The sequence below is a fragment of the Helianthus annuus genome, chromosome 14, assembly GCF_002127325.2.
Source record: "Helianthus annuus cultivar XRQ/B chromosome 14, HanXRQr2.0-SUNRISE, whole genome shotgun sequence".
Taxonomy (NCBI): domain Eukaryota; kingdom Viridiplantae; phylum Streptophyta; class Magnoliopsida; order Asterales; family Asteraceae; genus Helianthus; species Helianthus annuus.
In genome coordinates this window covers 170988060-171009586 of record NC_035446.2, presented here as the reverse complement: position 1 = coordinate 171009586, position 21527 = coordinate 170988060, and the positions used below count along the sequence as shown (strand labels likewise).

Here is a 21527-nt window from a genome sequence, read left to right as displayed (position 1 = left end):
ATAAAACCGAAAAATATATATATAAATATACATTACCGACACGAAGTTGAGCCCTGTCCCGTGCTATGGCTCGTAAACAGCTAGGTCCGCCCCTGGTCCCCTCTCTTACGCACACCAAATCAGGTTATGCCACGTCAACTCCCCTCTTAAACTCCCTTCACACCCCAATTTGATGGCGGCACTCCCCTATTAGGTGACTTGTTTTTTTATTAAAAAAAAGAAAATGTTTTAATTGGTTCAAATAACAGATGGGCCCACCATCTCCTCCCTCTTCACGCGGTGACTTCTCCCCGATTCCCCTCCCCGCACCCCCTCCCCGCACCAACGGCGGCAGTGTTCCCGCTAGGTGACTTGGGTCACCGAAAGGGGTTACCGCTGGTGCCCCGGATACCCTAAGCGCAGGGTTCGGTCCAATTAGTTTTTCAGGCGGTGTGTCCTGTGAAGCAATAGCAGCCAAGGGCAAGTTTGGTATTTGGCCCACTTCTTTTAATTTCTTAAGGTGTTTCTTCCTAGCTATATGCGCGTTCAAGAGTTCATAACTCGTGCAACTGATTTTGCAGATTTCACATGGAAAGCCGACGGGTTTCTTTTGTGAACATACAATTACCTAAACTTATAGAAACTCAGATTTATAAATCAGAGGCCAGTTAACGCACAAGACCACCTTATCGTGCGATGCATACGCGAGCATCTCAACTGCACATCTGATCTAATCTAAGCCTTAAATTGAACGCGGCGGCACAATAGTGATTAACTTTGCATAATTATGCACGTTATTGCATAATTACCCACGTTATAATACATGATTACACATGTTTGAATAATTACGCATGGATTGGGTTAAACCCAAATTACGCACGTTATTTGCATAATTACGCATGGATTGGGTTAACCCTAATTCCGCATGCTATTTGCATAATTACGCATGTTATACTGGTGGCCGTGTACCATCGCACATTAAGAGCCTTTTGTATTTAAACTTTTCATTAAATTATATATATATATATATATATGGAACCCATTAAGTCTAACCGCCGCTGAAATCAATATCCACCGTTAGATCTTGATGAAATTAAATCTGAGCCGTTTAAACTCACATAAATAACTGCTCCTATGGCGGTTTATGGTGGTTCACGGCAGTTCTGGGCAGTTTTCTAGCAGGTGGTTTTGCTCCAAATTTTAATGCCCATAACCACCACGTTCAGTGGTGGTTATCTCCTCAGTTGAACATTCTCTCTCATTATCCTTATTTCCAGTGGCAGTTGAGTTGAATCAGTCCCTCCCCCATTATCGCCCTCTCCTATCCCCTATTTGTAACCCGTATCACACTTCAAAACTCATTCACTAGCCTCCGTTGCCTATGAGTTCTTCGCCAGCCATTAAGTCGGTGCCCTCCTATTTGCGAGTCTCATCTTATTCTGGATTCATTGTTGATTGTCAATCATTTTTCTGGTAACCCTAATGGTTCTTTGCGGACAAATTCGAAGACTTCAGATGTGAGTATCTCTCTGTAGCCCATGTTATTGATCAAGATCTGATGGTTTGCTTTTCGGCTAGATCTTGCAGTTAGAGGCGATTTCGGCTAGATCTCCGCTTCAAAACCACCCACGATTCCCCCCTACGCACCTAAATTGATGCTTATAAAGTCTCTTTTGCCTTTGAATTCGAAAGATCTCTCGATGCATGTCATTCAGCCGGTCGTCTAGGGTTTCAAGGTACTTTGTCTGATTTCAAATCTTCATGTTTTCCGTTCAAAATCATTTCTTCTTTATATTAATTTGTGTTCTTAATGATTGATTGATTTTGATTACGGAATTCGCCGGTATATAGTTTGATGATGGTTAAGTTCATTCATATCTGAGAACAATGTCTGGCAATTATAAGAGCCAGAGGTGAAAACTTGCCGGAGAAGAGATTCTGGTGTACCTACTGGCGAGTACGGACCGTTTCCTAAACAATGGAAGTGATCTTCTCCAATGGCTAATCAGGTTGATTTCTTTAATTAGTTTAAATTGGGTATTTTTTATTTGAATACAAAATGTTGCGATTCTTCCTATTTTGTATTACAAGTTTTAGAAACAAAAACCGTGCTTACGTTTCCAGGAAATTGGGTCATTTTTCATCCTGAATTCTTCCCATGTGTGTTCTACAGGAGGCACATTATTTCATGGTAACCTTATCTGTCTATGACGATATGGGAAATAACAGATCTGTAGGGAAGCGGTTGACCTCTTTGATTGCAATGGCGTTGAATTTAGAGGATGCCGTTTTTGAGAAAGTGGGGGCTTTAGATATAAACCATACGCTTTTCTGCGACTGTTACATTATCCCGGTAAATTTTCCATCCCTTTTAAATTATTTATTTATTATTATATTTAATGATAGTCGAAACTGTTTAAGAACATGATTAAGGTTTAAATTCAGGTGAAGTGGGAGATTCTGATGAGGTTGTATATGGTGCTTCTGCACATTCTGATTATGGAATGGTCACTCTTCTGGCAACAGATGCTGTTCCTGGCCTCCAGGCAATTTAACATAAGCTTTGTTAATCAATGTAAGCTGTGTTTGTTGTTTGGGTTTCTTATTTACGATATGTTTTTTTTTTGGGTTTACAGGTGTGTAGGGAAGAACATAAGCATTTGGGAGGATGTTCGTCATATCAAGGGGTGCGTTTCTATACCTACACTTGTCTTTGACAATACTCGAGCATTTTTTTCTTGGATTGTTGGTACTATCCTTTTGAATACCACAACTGCGTTTTAGTAGTCTTAAATTTCAGTCGCACATGTGGTTAAAGCGTTTTGTGGTGGTGTAGAGCCTTCATCATTAATCTTGGGGACATGATGGAACGATGGACAAATTGTCTGTTCAGGTAAGCTACTCTTTTTATGGTTGGATTTTTTTCCCATTATAACACAAAATGAGCGTGTTCTGTATCTATCTGTTGCAGATCAACACTACACCGCGTTATGCCAACTGGGAAAGAGCGATATTCTGTAATTACTTACTTATCACCAATCACACTTGCATCTGTTTTTTGTGCTTTATTTAACCATTTTTTTTACATAAAAACCCACCCAATCTAAGGTTTTTCGTTTTGAAGATATAGCATTTTGTTCTGTGGCATGAAATGAACATGAGTTGGGCTATTGTTTTTTTTCCAACTGTAAACAATTCACAATATGATATGCAGATGGCGTTGTTTTTGGATCCTAACCCCGATTGTATTGTTGAGTGCTTGAAAAGCTGCTGCAGTGACTCATCTCCTCCAAGGTATGTGTGTGTGCACGCTACCACGAAAATGTGGCATTACTGAGTTACTGACCGCATCGTCATTTTATCTGTGCTTTCAAGTGGTAAACTTGAGTTCAATTCTTTGCGTTAGTATCAAATTGTTGAAACATAAAGATTGGGTTGGTTTGTAGGTTTCCTCCAATACGCAGCGGAGACCACCTGAGGGAGCGTATCAATGTTGCCTATTCCTCTTCCTCATAGAATGTATTTGTAGTTGCTATCTTAAAAGGCTTTATGGTATAATTAAAGTTAGTTTTAACTTTTAAAAGAAATGTTTAATGTAGTGTGGATACAAGATATTTTACTACCACAATGATTTTAGTTCTAGGTGTAACTAAATGTTCATTTTTATGTTTATTTATATAGTGATATCTAAATGACTTTTTATCATCATAAATTACCATCATTTTTAGAGATGGTCTTTACTCTTCCGTAATCAAAACCATATGAACAACAAGATTCCAATTATTCACAAGAAGTTATTTATACGCTATCAATTGTCGTGTGGCTATTTCTTTCGTTTGAATATCTTTATTCAAACGTAGGTGCCAAGAGATCTTAGAGTGCATGGCATACGGCTTTTGTTTGTTGATATAATTTTAGTACATTGAAGTGCTATGTTCACATTTCACAATGAAGTCATCTGTAGACAATTTACAAATGTACAGAAAATGGAGTCAGCGACGTGGTGTTTGAGAAGGCCGTCGATAGAGGATTGTGGCTCGATCCGGTACGGGCTGGGTTCTCTCGTGATAGAGACTAAAAACTTTTTGTTTGATAAGTTTGCAACAGAGTTGGTCTCTATTTGAAAAGTCCTATTAATGGACGGGTTGAGTATGGGTCAAATGGTTCGGGTCAAAACGGGTTTTTTAATGGGTCCGGGATGGCCGGGTAGTGTTCGTTCGATCAGTCAAAATAATTTTTATTATATTTTTAAAATTTATCAAAAATTAAATAAATCGTTTATAAGTTTTCAGCATGTGAAAACATTTCGTGTGACTTCCATTCCGTTTGACCATGATGACCCATTTGAGTTTCTTATTCCAGGTTTTTCTACTTTTGTTGGTTAGATTACAAATATTATGATGTGGAGATTTGATCATGAACTTGAATGTGTACATATCTGCTTATGTTCTTTTCATTTATGGGAAAAGTTTAAAATTTTTTATCAGTGGATGAAATAGTAGAGGGCCTTATTTTGCATTACAATTTACGTTGTTCATATAAATTTGTGTAATTTGACTATTTTATTTCTTTGTGTTCATAGGTTCATTCATGTTGTAACAATGTAATACATCAACGTAACCCGTCCACCGGACGGGTATTAAACTAGTTATAATGAAATACTTTTAGTAGAAAGAAATATATAATATAGAGACAGTAATCCAAATAAAATATTATTGAAGTTACCTTTGCAGCATGCTTTTTGCTAGCGATATGCTGCTGAAATCCTTCTTGATTGTTGCATATCACATTGCAAACATCACAAGATAGCAATGTTTCAGCAGTTGCTCCGTTTTGCAATAGCCTTTGCTTCTTATTCTTCATCTCTCCAACTACAATTTCACTTGCAACAGGTGGCGGTAGCATATTTGGTGGATTGGCAGATGAATCGGCTAGCCTTTTCATCCTTTTTAAGTGTTTTTTACCTTGTTTATGTTTCTTGAGCAACGACCTGAAGATGCCAAAGTGGTACGTTTAAACTTACCCACCCACCTAATATAAATCATACATCTTTAAGAGTTTTTAAAGGTAAATACTTTTTCTGTTACATGTTTAGTATAAACAGAAATTTTGATCATTTAATTAATGGTGTTTCGATAAAACTTAATTATCTTTGTATAAACAGAAATTTTGATCACTTAATTAATGTTGTTTCCATAAAAACTTAATTATCTTTATAAAATCCAACCTAATATAAATTAGAGTAAACTGCAATTACCTAATATAAATTAGAGTAAACTGCAATTTTACCCCCTGGGGTTTAGGGCAATTGGCATGTCTACCTCCACCCCCTAAGTATTTTGTACATATTTTTAGTAATAAACCGGTTGGTTGTGTTTTAGAAAGCATCGGACATGATAACTCGACAAGCAAAATAAATTTTGAAAAAGAAAACCGGACAGCGTGACAAACAAAGAAGGACTTGCATGAGAATTTTCACACTTTTACCCATTCCTTCCGATTATGTGAGCATATTTGAGCCGTAAAATTGTTATATAATTGTTCATTTCGGAGTAGGAGTGAGCCGGATGTCATATGTAATTTAAAACTTGTCACTAGAATGCTTGTTAAGACCATGAACTTGCGAATTGGAGTAGAAGTGATAGAGGCACTTAGAAAACCCTTTTGTGTTATCCCTGTTCTTTGTGTTATGTTTTCCGTAAACCTTACATTACCTTTAGGATTAACCATGTCGAGCCTTCCCGTTTACCTTTGTTTACCCAACATAATCGCCCACTTAGCCAAATTTAGCCTTTTTATGTTTTAAACCTTTTAGTGTTGAAACTCGGTCAAAATAATCGTTTAACTAGCGCTTGTTATAGTTTATTATTCATTGTATAAATCCATTAGTTTTTATGTTTAAAAAAACACCCTAAAATAGGGTGAATCCGACAAAATTCGAGCAATTTTGAATGCTTAATGATAAAATCTCGATTAATGAGCTCGATTTCGCAAAAGTCGCCTTTTTAACGCGTTAGTATGTATAGTTGTATTGTTTTACGCTAGTTAAACGCTAGAACCGAGTTTTAACTGTTTCGCCACTTTAAATATCCATTTCCATACCTTTCGCCCAAGCCTAACGTTACACCCCGTAAAGACCTCTTGATTTACACTTTTTCGCATGTTAGTTGGTGGAGACGAGATGCATGTTAAGGAAGAGGTATTTTTATATTCCAATGACTCTTCAAGTGCCTTAACATGCATCTGTTCTTTCACAACTCGGTTTTTGTACCAATGCAACTGTTGATTATCTTCACTCATCTGCCTTAGCTGACTCACAGCTTTTTCTTGGTAAGAAACCATATCAAATTTCAGCTTTGTATTCCCTAATTATTTAAACATATAAAAAGAGTTAAATGCATTTTAAACGATTAAGGAAAACAAACTCAAAGAAGTAATAATCCCGACCTTGAGAGTGCTTATTAAAGAGATCCATATCTTGTTTTGTAGCCATGTAACCATAAAGCCTGCGTTCACCCCCGTGCAAAACAGAATAGGGTCGCGCTCAAACTCGTCTCTGTCTCTGCCTTCATCTTTAAAATTAAAGTTTTTTTAATACAACCAATTAGATAAAACAAGTGAGTTTTTTTTATGTCAATCTACTACCTGCTAACCCATGTAAGTGTGTGCACCCAACCAAGTAAATACACAAACATACAGAATACGAATAAAGCTAATATCAAACCCGTATATGCAAGGTTTTGAAATTTAATCTAGTCGCCAGAACAAAATAAAAACGTAAAGAACAAACAGTGAAATTCATTGTTGTTTTTCGTTGCAAAAGGAAAAAGAGAAAGAGGAGTAATTTTGAAGTTTTAATTGAGCCTAATTCTTTAAGTTCGTGTTTCTTTAATTACGCAAAAAGGTAAGTAAAGTTTTTGAACTTTATTTTTTTTTAGTTTAAAGGTTTCGTTTGAAATCGTTTCAAACGAACAAATATGATTTCGTGGTCAACGATCATCTAGCGAGATCGTTCGTTGAACCAAGGTGTCTTTCTTAGATGTCACGATTCTTTAATTTTATTATAACCTATTTTGATTGTAATGAGATCATTGGTGGAAACGGTTTAGAACCGAACCTCGTGTACATGTTTTCCGCTGCGTTCAGTTTGTTTGACAAATTTACTAAAATTATTTTCTAAAAGTTACACGAAAGTTTCAACAGATACAACAAACATGTAATTGGGTGGTATTTTATGTATGCCATATGGGATGGATGGATGGCACAAAAATGTAATATATTTCACCTACTTGTTTTCGAACAAAATTTAAGTCAAACGTAGACCAACTAACAACATACATAAAAATAAGCACGAAAACGTATTATATTTGACCCGACTAATTTGCGAAAAGGAATTTACGTTGAAACATTAACCAACTTGGATTTATACAGACACGTAGATAAAAATAAGCACGTACGAAAAATATGTTTTTATAAGTTAAAAAGGTGATACGGTGCGTTGTCTGTGTCAAAACATAAAGTAACTTAAATTTATACCGTTTAATGAGAACATATTATATTTGACTCAACTCGTTTTCAAATAAAATTTATGTCAAATCGTATACTAACTGAAAATGTACATAAAACAAGAACGAAAACGTATTATATTTGACTCTACTAATTTCTAAAAAAAATTACATTGAAACGTTAATCAAGTCGAATTTTTACCGAGACGTAAATAAATATAAGCATGTAAAAGTCGAATTTTACTTTAGAAAGTTGAGGGGTTATAAGTGACAATGTTTAAAGTTGAGTGGTAAGAGTATAAAAAAGAACCAATAAAGTGATGATGATTCTATTTACACTAAACTTTTTCCTATTTACACCAAGTGATATGACATTAATAACTTCAAATTTGTGTTTTTCACGTATAACTACCGATATATAATGTTTTGTAAAAAAACGAATAAGGTTTTGTGATATATTTATTTTTATCTACGTCTAGATAGACTTTTTAACCCTATTTTGACTCCGAAATTTTATAATTTCTTGATTAATTTCTAATTCCAACAGAGTCAGCCCTAAACGTCGAGTGATGGGTATTTATCAAATGTTAATAACTAGTAGATAACGCCCGCGCTTCGCGGCGGGTAAGGTTTTATGTTACCAGGAAGTTATCAGTTATCTGTGTTACATTGGGATAGTTGATGTACTAAATATAAAGTGCTGAAAGTTGTAGTGGGTTGACCAAGCTGATTTCCTGTTTTGAAGCATGTTCCGAGCCTGGTCTATTACAAAGTTAAATTACTTGCCTTGGAGAGTTGAACAGGCTGGTGCGGCTATCTTTTTGGTTTTTTTAAGGATCATGATGCCAGGACCAAAGTCGAGCCTCAACAATCAGAGACCACATCTATGAAAAATGCAGAAAGCCTTATAAGTATGTTATATATGCAACAATGAACTACAATATATTGCAATAACGTTACCGTGTGATGTTGCCTGTCAACATCTTTAGGATCTTTGTAATCCTAGTCTGCACGAATTTACCAGTCACACTGTTAGCGGCGTACACCAGTTTGTGCAACACAGAATCGTTAATCTAAGAAAAGCTAAAGTTGTTTCTTTCATGGCAGATCTAGGTTTCAAAATGCCATATATACACCTTGGAAACTGCTGCAAAGAAGGGATACGCAATTTGTGTAAGTTAGTGGTGTATCGAGGCATTGTGATTTCACTTGCTCATGGTTATGGCAATTCATAGATATAGGTAATTTTAGCATTTGGTTATGTTGTTTTGCTTTAGTAAGTTTTTACGGCAATGATGTGAATTTATTATACATTCTCTTCTTAACCGAAATCGCAAAATCTACCTTTGTTTTACCCACAAACCTAAGAGAGAAAACAATGTCGGACGAAATGCACCCCAGGAAGAAGCTACGAAACGGCGACAACCCACAAACGTATACAATTGCACCTACAAGACAGTATCATAACCCATAACGGACCGTAAGCTAACATAAGTAAAAGTATCATACAATGCGAACCGTGGAAGAAACGAACCTGACGAAAGAGACAACAAAGTAAAAGCAGAACTGACAATTTAGAAACGCCAGCCGTAAACGCAATTTGGCCTGTGAAGTCAAAGAACGGCGATGCAGGTTTATGATGCGGCGATGCGGGTTTATTCGAATCTCCGACGGGCTGTTACAGTTTGTGATTTGGCTGGCAAAGCATCTAAGGAACAATCTGGTTTGTGATGGGTTTCGAAATTTGGCAAACAAATCAGAGAAATCGTAAAAAGGAAACCTGGAAACGTGATTTGTAAACCTGGAATTTAAGCTTGGGAAAGATTGAACAACAATGGAATTTGTAAACTCAAAGAAAACTTTAACCTAAATACCTAAATCAAAAAAGAGATGAAAGAGATGGGTTTTAGGAGCTTACCGGGGTGAGAAAGCTCGAAGATCATGGCTGCCGTGGTTGATTCCAGCAGATTTAGCACCGCCGTCGTTCGTCAGTCACCACCGGAGTGAAGCTCCTATGAACCACGGCCATCAGCGTCAAAAAGAATACACCCCCATTGATCCAATCGGAAAGCAGGCGCCGGAAGTAGGTTCAGAAGGGTCTATTTGAAGAGTGTTCGCCACTGAACCACCGTCAAATCCACCATCGCCGGTACGCCGTTGCCGGAGCACCGTCGGCTCCGCCGCTCTCCAGCCGAAAACAGTGTGCGAGAGAGTGAAAACGAAGGGGGTGGGGGTGTCGAGAAGAGTGTTGGGGGTGTGTGCGTGTCGCCTGACCGGGTATACCGGCGCCGGAATCCCTCCTCCGGCGACCGGAGGTGTGAGAGAGCAGAGAGAAAATGAGGGAGAAGGTAGATGTGTGAACTTGTAAAACGGGAAAGTAAGGTGGCCAAAACCTAAAAGTGAAGAAGGAACTGGCGCATTGATACGATGTTAATTGATATATATAATAATATTTGTTTCCTGTCTTTGTTCTGGTTATCAAATGACGTGATTCAGGCCACTAGACATGCAAGGAACATTTTTGTTGGCTGCCTTTTCTTAACGTAAACGTTGTCTTCTTTACCACTTGCAGGGCCGGATTTGGGCCTGTGCAAGAGGTGCCATCGCACAAGGCCGAAAACATTTAGGGGCCCAAATAGTTTAAAAAATATTATATATTTTATATATAAATTTGTTGCAGGAAAAAAGAAACATATTAGACTAGAAGGTATGGGGGCCGGCTTGGCCCGGCTTGGCCCGGCGCCGGACCCCCACACCGCCCCCTGGATCGGCTCCCGTCTCAAACGGCCACCCATAGCCGGGTGCGCCGCTCCTCCATTCAAAAAATATAGCCGTTGAACGGCTAGAATTATTTAAAAAAAAAAAAAATTCATTTTAATATATAAAATCACCCACTTTCACTATTATTTCCCCACTTTCAACCCAAAACCCTCTCACTTTTATACCAATTTCTCCCACTTTTATAAAAAAAAATATCTTTTTACTCACAATGGCTTCTAATCCTTGGTGGCCCTCGTCTTCGGATGACGAAGAGGAGATGTTTTTCGCAAACGCTGTACTACGGGCGGGACAGATTTTAATCGAAGAGGAAGAGGAAGAGGAAATGGAAGAAATTGGTGAAAATGTTATTACCACACGAATACGCATTAACAGAGACCGCCAAGGTTTTCATTACAAAATTTCATTGTTCTTATTTTTTTTAACTCGTACTTATATATTTTATACGACAGGAGCGCACGACAAATTGGTGAACGATTATTTTTTTTTTTAGGAAATGTATTTTTTTTTATTTTTATGTTATGAAATGAAATTATTTTATGTTGTTTTATATTGTGTTTTTTAAATTTTATAAAGATTTTATTACCTTGGGTTATAAAATTAAAACAAAAGAAATTATAAAATAATGAGGTGGGGCCCCATCCTCCATCCCCCTCCATCCTTCATTTGGCTCATCCCCCACGAGCCGCCTACGTGGAGGCTCATCCCCGTAGGGATGAGCCAAACCATACCCACTAGTCTGAAAGAGTTGAATTGAGAGTCAAAGACTCCAGGTTTGAATCCCCCACTTGTCTTTTTATTTTTAATTCAAGTTCTGTATTTGTTTTTCATTTTTTATTCATGTTCTGTATTTGTTTTTCATTTTTAATTTATGTTATGTTTTTGTTTATAGCTAATTTCAGCTTGTTTTATTAATAGGGGAAAAAAAGGCTATTTTTTAGTTTTAATTTTGATTTTTTCACATCTAAATTTGGGCCTCCACAAATTTGCAATTTCATTCATTTTTTCTTTTTATTTAATCATTTACCTAATAAACTTTACATGTTTTCTTGTAGGTTTTTATTTCTCATTTGTCATTTAACCATTTACAATATAAATTTAGAAGAACTCAATAAGTCAATATCTAGTTCTTTTTTTTTAATTTATATGAAAAGGTTCGTGTTGCCAAACTAATTTAGGTATGTTTATATATATTCAGTAATTTTGCTACACTACTTTTGTTTTATTTATTTTATAACAATTATATGAAAAGGTTCGTGGTCCACTTGCTTAATCATGCTACTTTAAATTTCATAAATTCACTCGTCGTCTGCTTAGTGCTTACTTGACTAGTGTTTTCACAAATTTCCGTCATTCTTTACAAAATGTTGCAGCAATGGTCTCAGGGCTCTTCTATGTAGATCTAGAATAGTTTCTAGAAAACAATCTCTCTCAAATGGCATGTTGTTACAGCTTTATAAGAATGAATAATGTGGTGATTTTTTCATTCTTTGTTTTCTTATGTATGTAGCTCTTGCTAGCTATTAAGATGGTTTATGAATTTGTGTCCCTTCTTCTTCTGGTTCTTAAACTAGATTATTGAAAAAATCTACTTGTTTTCTAAAAGATAATAATCGAATCCTCTTTTGTCCCTTCTTTAGTATATTTGTTTAGTGATTGACTGACTGATTGTAACACGATCAAATTAATACGTTCACGTATGATAAACATTATGAAAGGAACTTAAATTCAGATTAGATTAAAACAAGAACACATAGTCAGCCCGATTTGAGATGGGCTATTCTCCAAGTTCAGATTACAAAGTAGATAACAATATTCAGGACCACTAAAGCTAAACAATACTTGGATAGTTGGATTCGTACGCTAGCCTTCAGAGTTCAGTCCATCTTTAAGCCCATTTAAAAATACACCCACCAAGCAATGGTCGGGCCAACTGCATAGCTGTGCCGATCTCTTCTCGAATTCCTGACACTACTGTGTCGATCTCTTCGCAAATTTGGTACTTCACCCAGTAGCCGGGTTGACTAGTCAAAAGGATTAAAAGTGAGGGGTTGTTTGGTAGCCTCTGAATGGTCATTAAGAGGCTACCTCTTAATGAAACCATTAAGAATTTTATCAATGAGAAGGTAGTAGAATGTGACATGTGATGATTTACCATTCAGATGTTACCTCTTAATCATTCAGACTTGAGGTTACCTCTTATTCATTCAGAGGTTTTAAACCATTAAGAGGTAACATCTGAATGGTCATTAAGAGGCTACCAAACAGCCTCTGATTCAAAATTTCTGACGGTACTTCACTCGCTAACACTTATAACAGACTTATAAATACTCAACAATTTTTGAAGAGGAGAAAGCCCATGGCTTATAGCCTAGTGCCATCTTGGGGGTAAGATAAAGCTTTGTAATCAATAGGTCCTGAGTTCGATTCCGACAAAGGGGGTTTTCCCATATTTGTTGGGTTTCCTCCTGAATTGGTGTATATGCGTTATGCCTAGTGGAGATAGATATGATCGGGTGGTTCCGCTGGTGGCACGATGACTCCAGTGGTCCGTCAGTAATCCAAATTTGCCGTTCAAATAAAAAATTTGAAGAGTAGAAAAATGTTTGTGGTTAATTAACTTTGTGTAATTTTTTTTATATTTTCTAACTACTACACTTACACTACTGCTTTCACATTCATAAAAACAAAAATACAAGTTTGTATCGGTTTATCAAATAAATACCCTAACAATACGATTGGTCGATAATCTAAAACATATATCAAACATACCCTACTTGGAATGGATTGATTGATGATTTAAAACCTTTTAGTACTTTGTCATATTTCCTCGTTAACATATTTTATTACCTTTCAGTAATTCGTGTTTATATACATGTCTTTTTTTATTTTTATTTAATTATTCATCCGAAGTTGACCATTACCAATCTAGTACTAGTGGGCAAGTGGTTCACCGGTTTATGGTTGAGATTTTTTGGTCAAACGTGCGTTGGTGGCGGTTGTCTTAGGGAATAAATTACACCACCTGTTTCTTCACCCAAACCCCTTTGCAGTTAGACGTTGTTTATTTCCTTTTTGTTATTAGTTGTTTCATTAAATGTATATTTAGGAGAGCCTCTCTCTCTCTCTAGTATATTCATTAAATAAAACAGATTGGTTGTAGAGTTATGTTTTGGGGTTCAAACGAGTTGAGTTGAGCTCGAGCTCACTTTGTGTTAAGGGTATACGGAGTGGGGTGCGGCAAAGTGTGGCAAACTTAGTTTGCCAATTAGTAACACCACCACCAACATAGTTTGCCAAATCGGTGTAGGCTTGCCGAAGTGGTGAAGGGAGGATATGAGAGAGAGAGGGCAGTGTGGGGTGGGGTCCGTTCCAATCTCAACCAATCACACCTTTTTTTTCTTTTTTTTTTAAAAAAAAAATAGTTTACCAGTTCACCAAGTGTTTAACCATTGCCAACACTTTTGAACATAGTTTACCACTTTGACATGACACACTCTCATTAGTTTATTTTTTAGTTTGTCACTCTCAAAGGTCTAACCACTCCTTATACCCTAACTTAAGAGAGCTCGAGCTCGGCTCGTGAGTAGTTTTTCAAACTTAACTTCGGCTCGTTTATTATTTATTTTAATTTTCATTATGTATTTCTATAATTATTTACATATAAATATAGTTATAATTATAAATTTTATATATAATATAATATAGGTAAAGGGTACTGTACAAATTCCCTTATCGTACATTACGTACGCTACAATCTCAGCCGTCCGATCATCTTCCCGCAATGAAAATCGCATGTTGTTTTTTTTTAATAATTTCGCATGTGATAAATTTGATGAAATAGCAGGTGTTTTTTTTTGTAACAATTTCGCATGTGTTAATTCAATTTCGCATGTGATAATTTTGATGAAATAGAAGGTTGTTTTTTTGTAACAATTTCGCATGTGATAATTTTGATGAAATAGCAGGTTGTGTTTTTGTAACAATTTCACATGTGGTAATTCAATTTCGCATGTGATAATTTTGATGAAATAGCATGTTGTTTTTTTTAACAATTTCGCATGTGTAATTTTTGATGAAATCGCATGTTAAAAAACCAACATGCGAAATTGTTACAAAAAAATAACATGTGAATTCAATGCGGGAAGACGATCGGACGGCTGAGATTGTAGCGTACGTAATATACGATAAGCGCATTTGTACGTTAACCTACCCCATATAATATATATATTATTTGATTATATTTTACATAATTTGTATATAAAAATAGTTCTAATATAAAATAAAAGTTATATGAATAAAAAGTGCGTTTAGCTTCGGGCTTGATAAAACCTTGGGCTCGAGCTCGGATTTAAGCTTTTAACTAGTCGATCTCGAATAGCTCATGAGCGGCTCGACTCGTTTACACCACTAGTTTTTCTAGCGTACCATTTTATGTTTGAAAAAGAGCATAGAAACACGTACAAGAAGTTTTTCAACTTTTATATTAGTTTCAAACTGTCATTATCGATCCAATTTATGACTTATCTTTTTACATGCTATAGACCTAATAGTGAGAGTGATTTTAGTTAATAATTTGGGTATGTGATGTGAATAATATTTAATTGAGTTGGTTGGTGATGATGATCGATCATCTCGTGATACAAAGATAGCCCTTACCTGGTTATGTCAATTTTTTGCTATAGGTTATGGTAACAGAACCTAATAAATTATTGTTTATGAATTAAGTGTTTATTTATAGATTACTTTTAAGCCTATTAAGTAGCTAATTTGGCTATGAAAGAAACAAAGTTAGCAAGTTACAGCCAAAACATGCCATTGGTTTGGTTTAAATTTCATTATACGTTCCTAAGAATAAAATAATTTATTTTAGTAAATTATAATTGTACTTTGATACTTCAAAAAAATCTTCTTACTTGATGGAATGAACAATAAATATTACTGTTGTGTTACAAGCATTTTTCCTGTTGTTTTTATTGAGAAGGGTTGCCGAAAACTGTTGCTATTATGTTAAGTTTAACGTTAATATTTTTATGAAGGTTTAATTTCGATAGACATGTCTTTAATTAAATTAGTTACCGTAAAATAATTAAGAAAATATTTTCATTCTAGGTTTATGTTGATGTGTGTGAAAAAAAATTTGATAAATAAACAATTTATGTTGATGTGTGTGAAAAAATTGATAAATAAACAATCATTTTGTTATTTTCTATATAAGTCATTCTAAGTTTCTTTTCCCATATGTTGATGTGTGTGAAAAAAAATTGATAAATAAACAATCATTTTGTTATTTTCTATATAAGTAATTCTAAGTTTCTTTTCCCATAGTTTCACGTTTACAAGAAATTTTAAATACTTAAAATAACCAATATTAATAAAAAAAAAAAGAACAAAACTGTGAGTTAGAAAGAAAGCGGTGTAATTATATAACCATCTATGTAATACGCAGGGCCGACCCTAAAAATTCGTGTAATTTATTCGAGCTTGAAAAAACGTGCCTTTAGGCCTTAACGAAATTAGGTATTGGGCTCACTAAAGGTCTAAACCTAACATCAGTGGGATAATAACTAATCTAAACTATAAAATAGTTTTGTAAGTGGATCTATGTTGGTGTTTATATGGGTATACCCTATGAAAAAAAAATTTCTTTTACATATACATATCAGGTTTTTTTTTAAATATCGTGCCCTTCGAAATGTCAGACCCTAGCCGGTGGTCTTCCCCGCCCATCCTTAGGGCCGCCCTTGGTAATACGATTATCGAAAATATTATCATAATTATCTACTGGTTTATAAAAATATAAACGTTTTTCCATTGTTAAAGCTCGATGTAATCTAGATAAAAATCATCATTTATATCTAATAAAATCTAAACTTAATGAACAGTAGTTTAGATTTTATTAGATATAAATTTTAAATGAAAATTAGAATTAGAATAGATTAGAATGGTAACATCATTAAGAAGAGATGAGCAAATCGTATCGGGTATAGGTACCGGTCTCAAATCTACCAAACCGGTGTATTTTCGGTACCGGTTCTGCACAGGTATTCACCAGTTTTTACCTTCAAATACCGGTTTCGTACCAGTACCGACCGGTACCGAACCGTACCATACTAGGTATATTCGGTACCGGTACCCACGTTTATAGATTTCGGTAAAGGTATTTTCGGTACGGTTGGTATCGAGCTAATCAAATCCTATAACAACGTAGCAATGCAAGTAATTGCACCGTTTATATTACTTTTCATACACACAGTAAGTAAACTGTATTTTGTTTGAATTGGGTTTTATATACACAACAACTTATTTTGCTTTTTTTTTTGTCTTTTTCTGTAATGAATGAATTGTAGCATGTAAAATTAACTTGGATATTTACATTATTGATGAGCAAATCGTATCAAATCCTGTAATCAAACTGGTATCGTATTGGTACCAAATTTACTATACCAAATCATTCTCGATACCAGTTTGGTACCCACCTTTTGGCGTTTTCAGAATCGTTACTTTCGGTTCGACACCGGTCTAGCACCATACCTGTATTTATTGATTTTTAGCTTCAAATACCATACCGTATTGTACCGAGCATTTTCGGTGTCGGTAACTAATTTCGAAGATTTTTCGGATCGGTACTTTCAGTGTCGTTACCGGTACCGAGCTCATCCATATTTTAACGTGATAGCACCGTAATAACTGACCTCCTCCATATTTTAACGTGATAGCACCGTAATAACTTAATTGAAAACAATTGAATTTCCAACGTGTAGGACGTGTGGGTCCTATACTTACCACGTCATTTTATTTATGTTTTGATATTCGGTATCTGCTTGCTGTTGCTGACAAACGTTTTGCAGTCATTGGATCCCCGCCGCAACGCGCGGGTGGAAAATAACTAGTTTTCAAAATTTCTCTCTTTTTTCCAAAGTTTAACATTCAACATCTCTATTCCTTTTTATTTTCAATAAAATAGTCTTAACTACTAAGTAGTTTGTCTTATTTATCTTTTATGTTCTAAAATTGATTTCTAATTTCTAATAAACTTTCGTAGAATGAGTTCGAGTCTAGAGGTAACAAATAATACTACACTTAACTATTTAGCGAGTCTATGGCTTTATAGTCTAGTAATATCTTGTGGGTGGGATAACTGGATAAGGTTTCGGGATTAATAGATTCTGGGTTGGATTCTCACAAGGAGGGTTTTCCCATTTTTATTGGGTTTCCTCCGGAATTAGTGTACAGACATTATGCCTAGTGGAGATAGATATAATCGAGTAATTCCACTTATGGCACGATGATACTCCACTAATCCGTCAAGTATCTAAATTTATCATTAAAAAAAAACTATTTAGCCAGTTCTACTCGCTACTCTTTTCAAAGAAGCCCCACAACCATCATGCTACAAAGTCTCCCCACAAACTACCACCCCACCCCTCTATATGTATATAAAATACATAATACATTCAGCTATTAAAACAAAGTGTGTGTACGTGAAGATCAAAGATGGATGAATTCCTGAAATCCAAAACATTACACACAACAATAGCCATAGCAGATGCTCTTTCCTTGGCAGTAGTAGCCCTCATGCTCACCGGTGCTCTTAGAGATCATCAGGAAGACAGTTATTCCCTTAGCACAACCACTGCTACCTTAGGAGGTAACGGGCGAGCTTGCGACGAGATATACGTGGTGGGAGAGGGAGAAACACTTCACACCATAAGCGATAAGTGTGGCGACCCGTTTATAGTTGAAAAAAATCCCCATATCCATGACCCGGATGATGTTTTCCCTGGTCTAGTTATCAAGATCACCCCTTCTTCTGGTGGCACATGATGACTTCAATCCTCATGGTGTGCAAGTTTAGCCATTCAAAAAAAAAAAAAAAATTGGTCGGATGTGGAGAATACTAGATTTTGTTCTATTCTATGTGTTTGTATAGATGAACTATTGAGATTCTAAACTTTCTTTCTTTATAGTGAATCGTGTTTCAATGTGTATTGTATAATATCAGTAGTTTTAATGATTTACAAATGAGCTAACTTGTTAATTATCTTATAAGATTATAACTTCTGAAGTTAGTTTATAATCCAAACTGTAATTTCTAAGTAGTTGGTTTGATAATGAAAGTTCTTGAGTCACATGTATAAATGCTATTAATTATATGGCAAAAGGCTATTAATTTCTAAGTAATAATCCTGATTTCTCTTTCTGACACGTTAGCGTTACATCAGTTTTTACCCACTTTTCTAGGTTTTATATCTGATTTTCTTAGATTATGCGATGTCGTCCTAGTATTTTTCTATAAAACTAAACATGTTTTATTTGTAATTTAAATTAAAAAATAAAACATTAATATATAACTAAAAATAAACCAAATTTTAAATCTTTCCTCTTGTGGTGGAGTCCGATTGTGTGCTCGGGTGTATTAAATCTTTTCCCAAAGGAACGTCGTGCGGGAGAGACGGCTTAAGGGCCCAACATCTTTTAGATGCTTTTTGTGGGGAGGGGTCTGTGATTGCTGATAGCCTGCTTAGGGCTACTTCAGCTATGGTTAATTTGTGCTTTTGGGGAAGGTGCCCGAGGAGTCTAGCGGAGTTTGTTGCTTCTGCTCCTCTTACACCTCTTCTCAAACCGGATAATAGGATTAGGCCTATCGCTGTTGGGTCGATTTGGAGGAGGGTGATCTCCAAGGTGGCCATGAAAGGTGTTGGGAAGGAGATGGCCAAATACCTTGGCGATTTCCAGTTTGAGGTAGGGATTCCGTGTGGGGAAGAGGCCGTTCTTCATAGTGCGAACAGGTTCCTTAATGAGTACCACCAAGATGGGTCTCTTGTTATGCTTACTGTTTATTTTTCGAACGCTTTTAATTTGGTTGATAGGACAGCCCTACTGTACGAGGTAAGGAAAAGGTGTCCTTCTATTTCTACGTGGGTCGATTTTTTATATGGTCAACCAGCTAGATTATATGTGGGGGGTGAGTATATTTGGTCTACTACTGGCGTTCAGCAGGGGGACCCCTTGGGGCCCCTCATTTTTGCCCTTGTTCTACACCCCTTTGTTCACCGAATAAGGGATCGCTGCAAACTTCTATTTCACGCCTGGTACCTAGATGACGGAACGCTTATTGGAGATGCCACCCAAGTGGCTAATGCTTTAGATATCATCAGAGCTGAGGGTCCTTCCTTAGGGCTTCAACTTAATATAAAGAAAACTGAAGTTTTCTGGCCAACCTGCAATGGTATAAAGGTTCAGGAGGGCTTATTCCCTCGGGGGATTGGGAGGCCGGTGCGGGGTGTGAAACTCCTTGGGGTGCCGTTAGTCGTTATGCTGAGTTTATTAGTAGTATGGCTCTTAAAAGAGCGAACTGTGCTGTCGAGCTGATGAGGTGCCTTAAACGCCTACGGGACCCTCAGAGCGAGCTCCTTTTGCTTCGTTCTTGTATGGGTGTTGCTAAATTACTGTTTGGTATTCGAACGTGTCAACCTTCTTTGGTCGGGGGAGCTGTCTCTGTTTTTTGATGAAGGCCTCCGGGGAGCATTAGATGATTTTGTTGTTTATGGGGGTGCCTTTTTTGGAGATCTCCAATGGAGGTTGGCTTCTCTCCCGACCCGGTTCGGAGGCTTAAGGATTTGTACGGCCGAGGATGCCTCTGCATATGCTTTCATAGCTTCAAGGGCCCAATCTTGGGGTTTACAAGACCACATACTCCGAGAATGTGGTGGGGATGTTTTAGACTCCGATTACAAGAGTGCGTTGGACCTTTTGCATAGTTCTCTTCCCGACCTTGATATTGGCGGTTTCTACACTAAAGACACCGCCCCTCCTAAATCCCAGAAAATTCTGGCGAATGCCTTATATGGCGAAATTGTCAAGAGGTTTGTGATGCGTGGTTGTAAACCGGTGCTTGTTATTGTTTAACTTAATGTTTTTACGTAAGTTTTAGTTTCGAATAGCCTACTTTTAATCAATAATGTGTTGTGCAGGTTTGATGGAGTTTAAGGAGCTTTTCGAGAGCTTTATGGGTCATCGGGTCGAAAACCGGAGCACCGGGATGCGTTATGGGTCAACCGGGAACTCAAGAAGCGAAAATTGGAAAAACATAATAGGGCAAGCCGTCGGCGACGGGCATAGGCCGTCCCCGACGGGCTCAGGAAATGCCCGTAAGCAAAAAGTCCCGTATCCAGTCAATTAAGCCGTCGGCTGCATATCGATTTTTGGGGACCCGTCGGCGACGGGGTCAGGCCCGTCGGCGACGGGCTTTGGTTTCCACAAACGCGAATTTTATGAAATTGAGTGCCAAGATCGATTTTTAGGGGGTTTCTTTGATGGATTACGGGAGTTACACTTTTTGGGGAGTTTGAATCTTGACTTTGGAGCCTAATTCACCAACTATTCACCTACCATTCCATCTATCACTACATGATCAATCCGAATTAAGAACAACGAATCATCCACAATCACCAATCCATACAAACCCTAACCATCACCATCAATCTTTCCACCATTATTCTTCACCAAACCTTCAACATCCATCAATTCTCCATTGTTCAAGCTTCGAGATGACTTCATCCGCGTTCCAAACATCCGGTGATCAAGTTGCATCAACCATGAGCGGCTAATCATCTCGGTTTCACCCCGGTGTAGGTAGTTGTTAATTCTAGGGTTTCGAATTGTTCTTGTTTTAACTTCGTGACAATTTGTATTTGGTTTTTGAAACTCTTGACAATAGTATTACATTTGTTACGAATTCGTGAATTGTCGAGCGATGTTAAAAGTTATGACTTTGCGAAACGGTGATATGTAATTGTACATTGTCATTGTTAGGATTTACTTGTGTTGATTACAAAGTGTCTTTTTGTCCGTTCTTCGGGGCGTTGATAGTTAGTAGCACCTAAGTCACGGTACACTAAATCCGTTAATCAAATGCATTTGAGTTGAAACTAGAACTTGTAGAAATCCTAGGTTAATAATTACCGAAACCGGGTGTGATTCCCCTTTAATATTATTGTTCTCGTATCCAGAAATTCTTGCAATCGTTAAGTAGTAGTTGTTAATTAAGTAATTCAATTTCAGTAGTCCAAATTCACATCTTTCTTCTAAACAAAAATACAAAAATATCTGGCAAGCTTCATAATTGTGACAAGATTTTATAATTCAGTCAAATCCATACACAAACCACATACTCTTCGTGGATCGACCCCTTACTACCACTAACACATTGTTAAGGGTAATTTGGGCTTATAAATATTATCTTTGACCGGAGCGCGACAC

General features: G+C 36.7%; 1 protein-coding gene and 1 pseudogene across 14 annotated transcripts; one reads left to right on the top strand and one right to left on the bottom strand.

Moving 5' to 3' along the window:
* Nucleotides 1-1046: 1046 nt before the first annotated feature.
* Nucleotides 1047-3684, top strand: LOC110905080 (annotated as a pseudogene).
* A 316-nt stretch (nucleotides 3685-4000) lies between these two features.
* LOC110905081 (protein SUPPRESSOR OF GENE SILENCING 3 homolog) lies at nucleotides 4001-9925 on the bottom strand. Of its 14 annotated transcripts, none has more exons than XM_035983570.1 (5): nucleotides 8445-8822; nucleotides 8271-8368; nucleotides 6427-6551; nucleotides 6251-6344; nucleotides 4001-4969 (listed from the first exon to the last, which is right to left on the bottom strand). In XM_035983570.1, the coding sequence occupies exons 3-5, from the start codon at nucleotides 6470-6472 to the stop codon at nucleotides 4624-4626; spliced, it is 486 nt and encodes a 161-aa protein (XP_035839463.1). In that variant the 5' UTR covers nucleotides 6473-6551; nucleotides 8271-8368; nucleotides 8445-8822; the 3' UTR covers nucleotides 4001-4623. The 14 variants fall into 14 exon arrangements, 1 of the variants encoding a protein (XP_035839463.1); XR_002572907.2 differs by lacking the exons at nucleotides 4001-4969; nucleotides 6251-6344; nucleotides 6427-6551 and adding exons at nucleotides 8829-8932; nucleotides 9019-9297; nucleotides 9403-9922 and having other exon boundaries at nucleotides 8080-8368; nucleotides 8445-8491; XR_004879906.1 differs by lacking the exons at nucleotides 4001-4969; nucleotides 6251-6344; nucleotides 6427-6551 and adding exons at nucleotides 8829-8932; nucleotides 9019-9285; nucleotides 9403-9922 and having other exon boundaries at nucleotides 8080-8368; nucleotides 8445-8491.
* Nucleotides 9926-21527: the final 11602 nt, after the last annotated feature.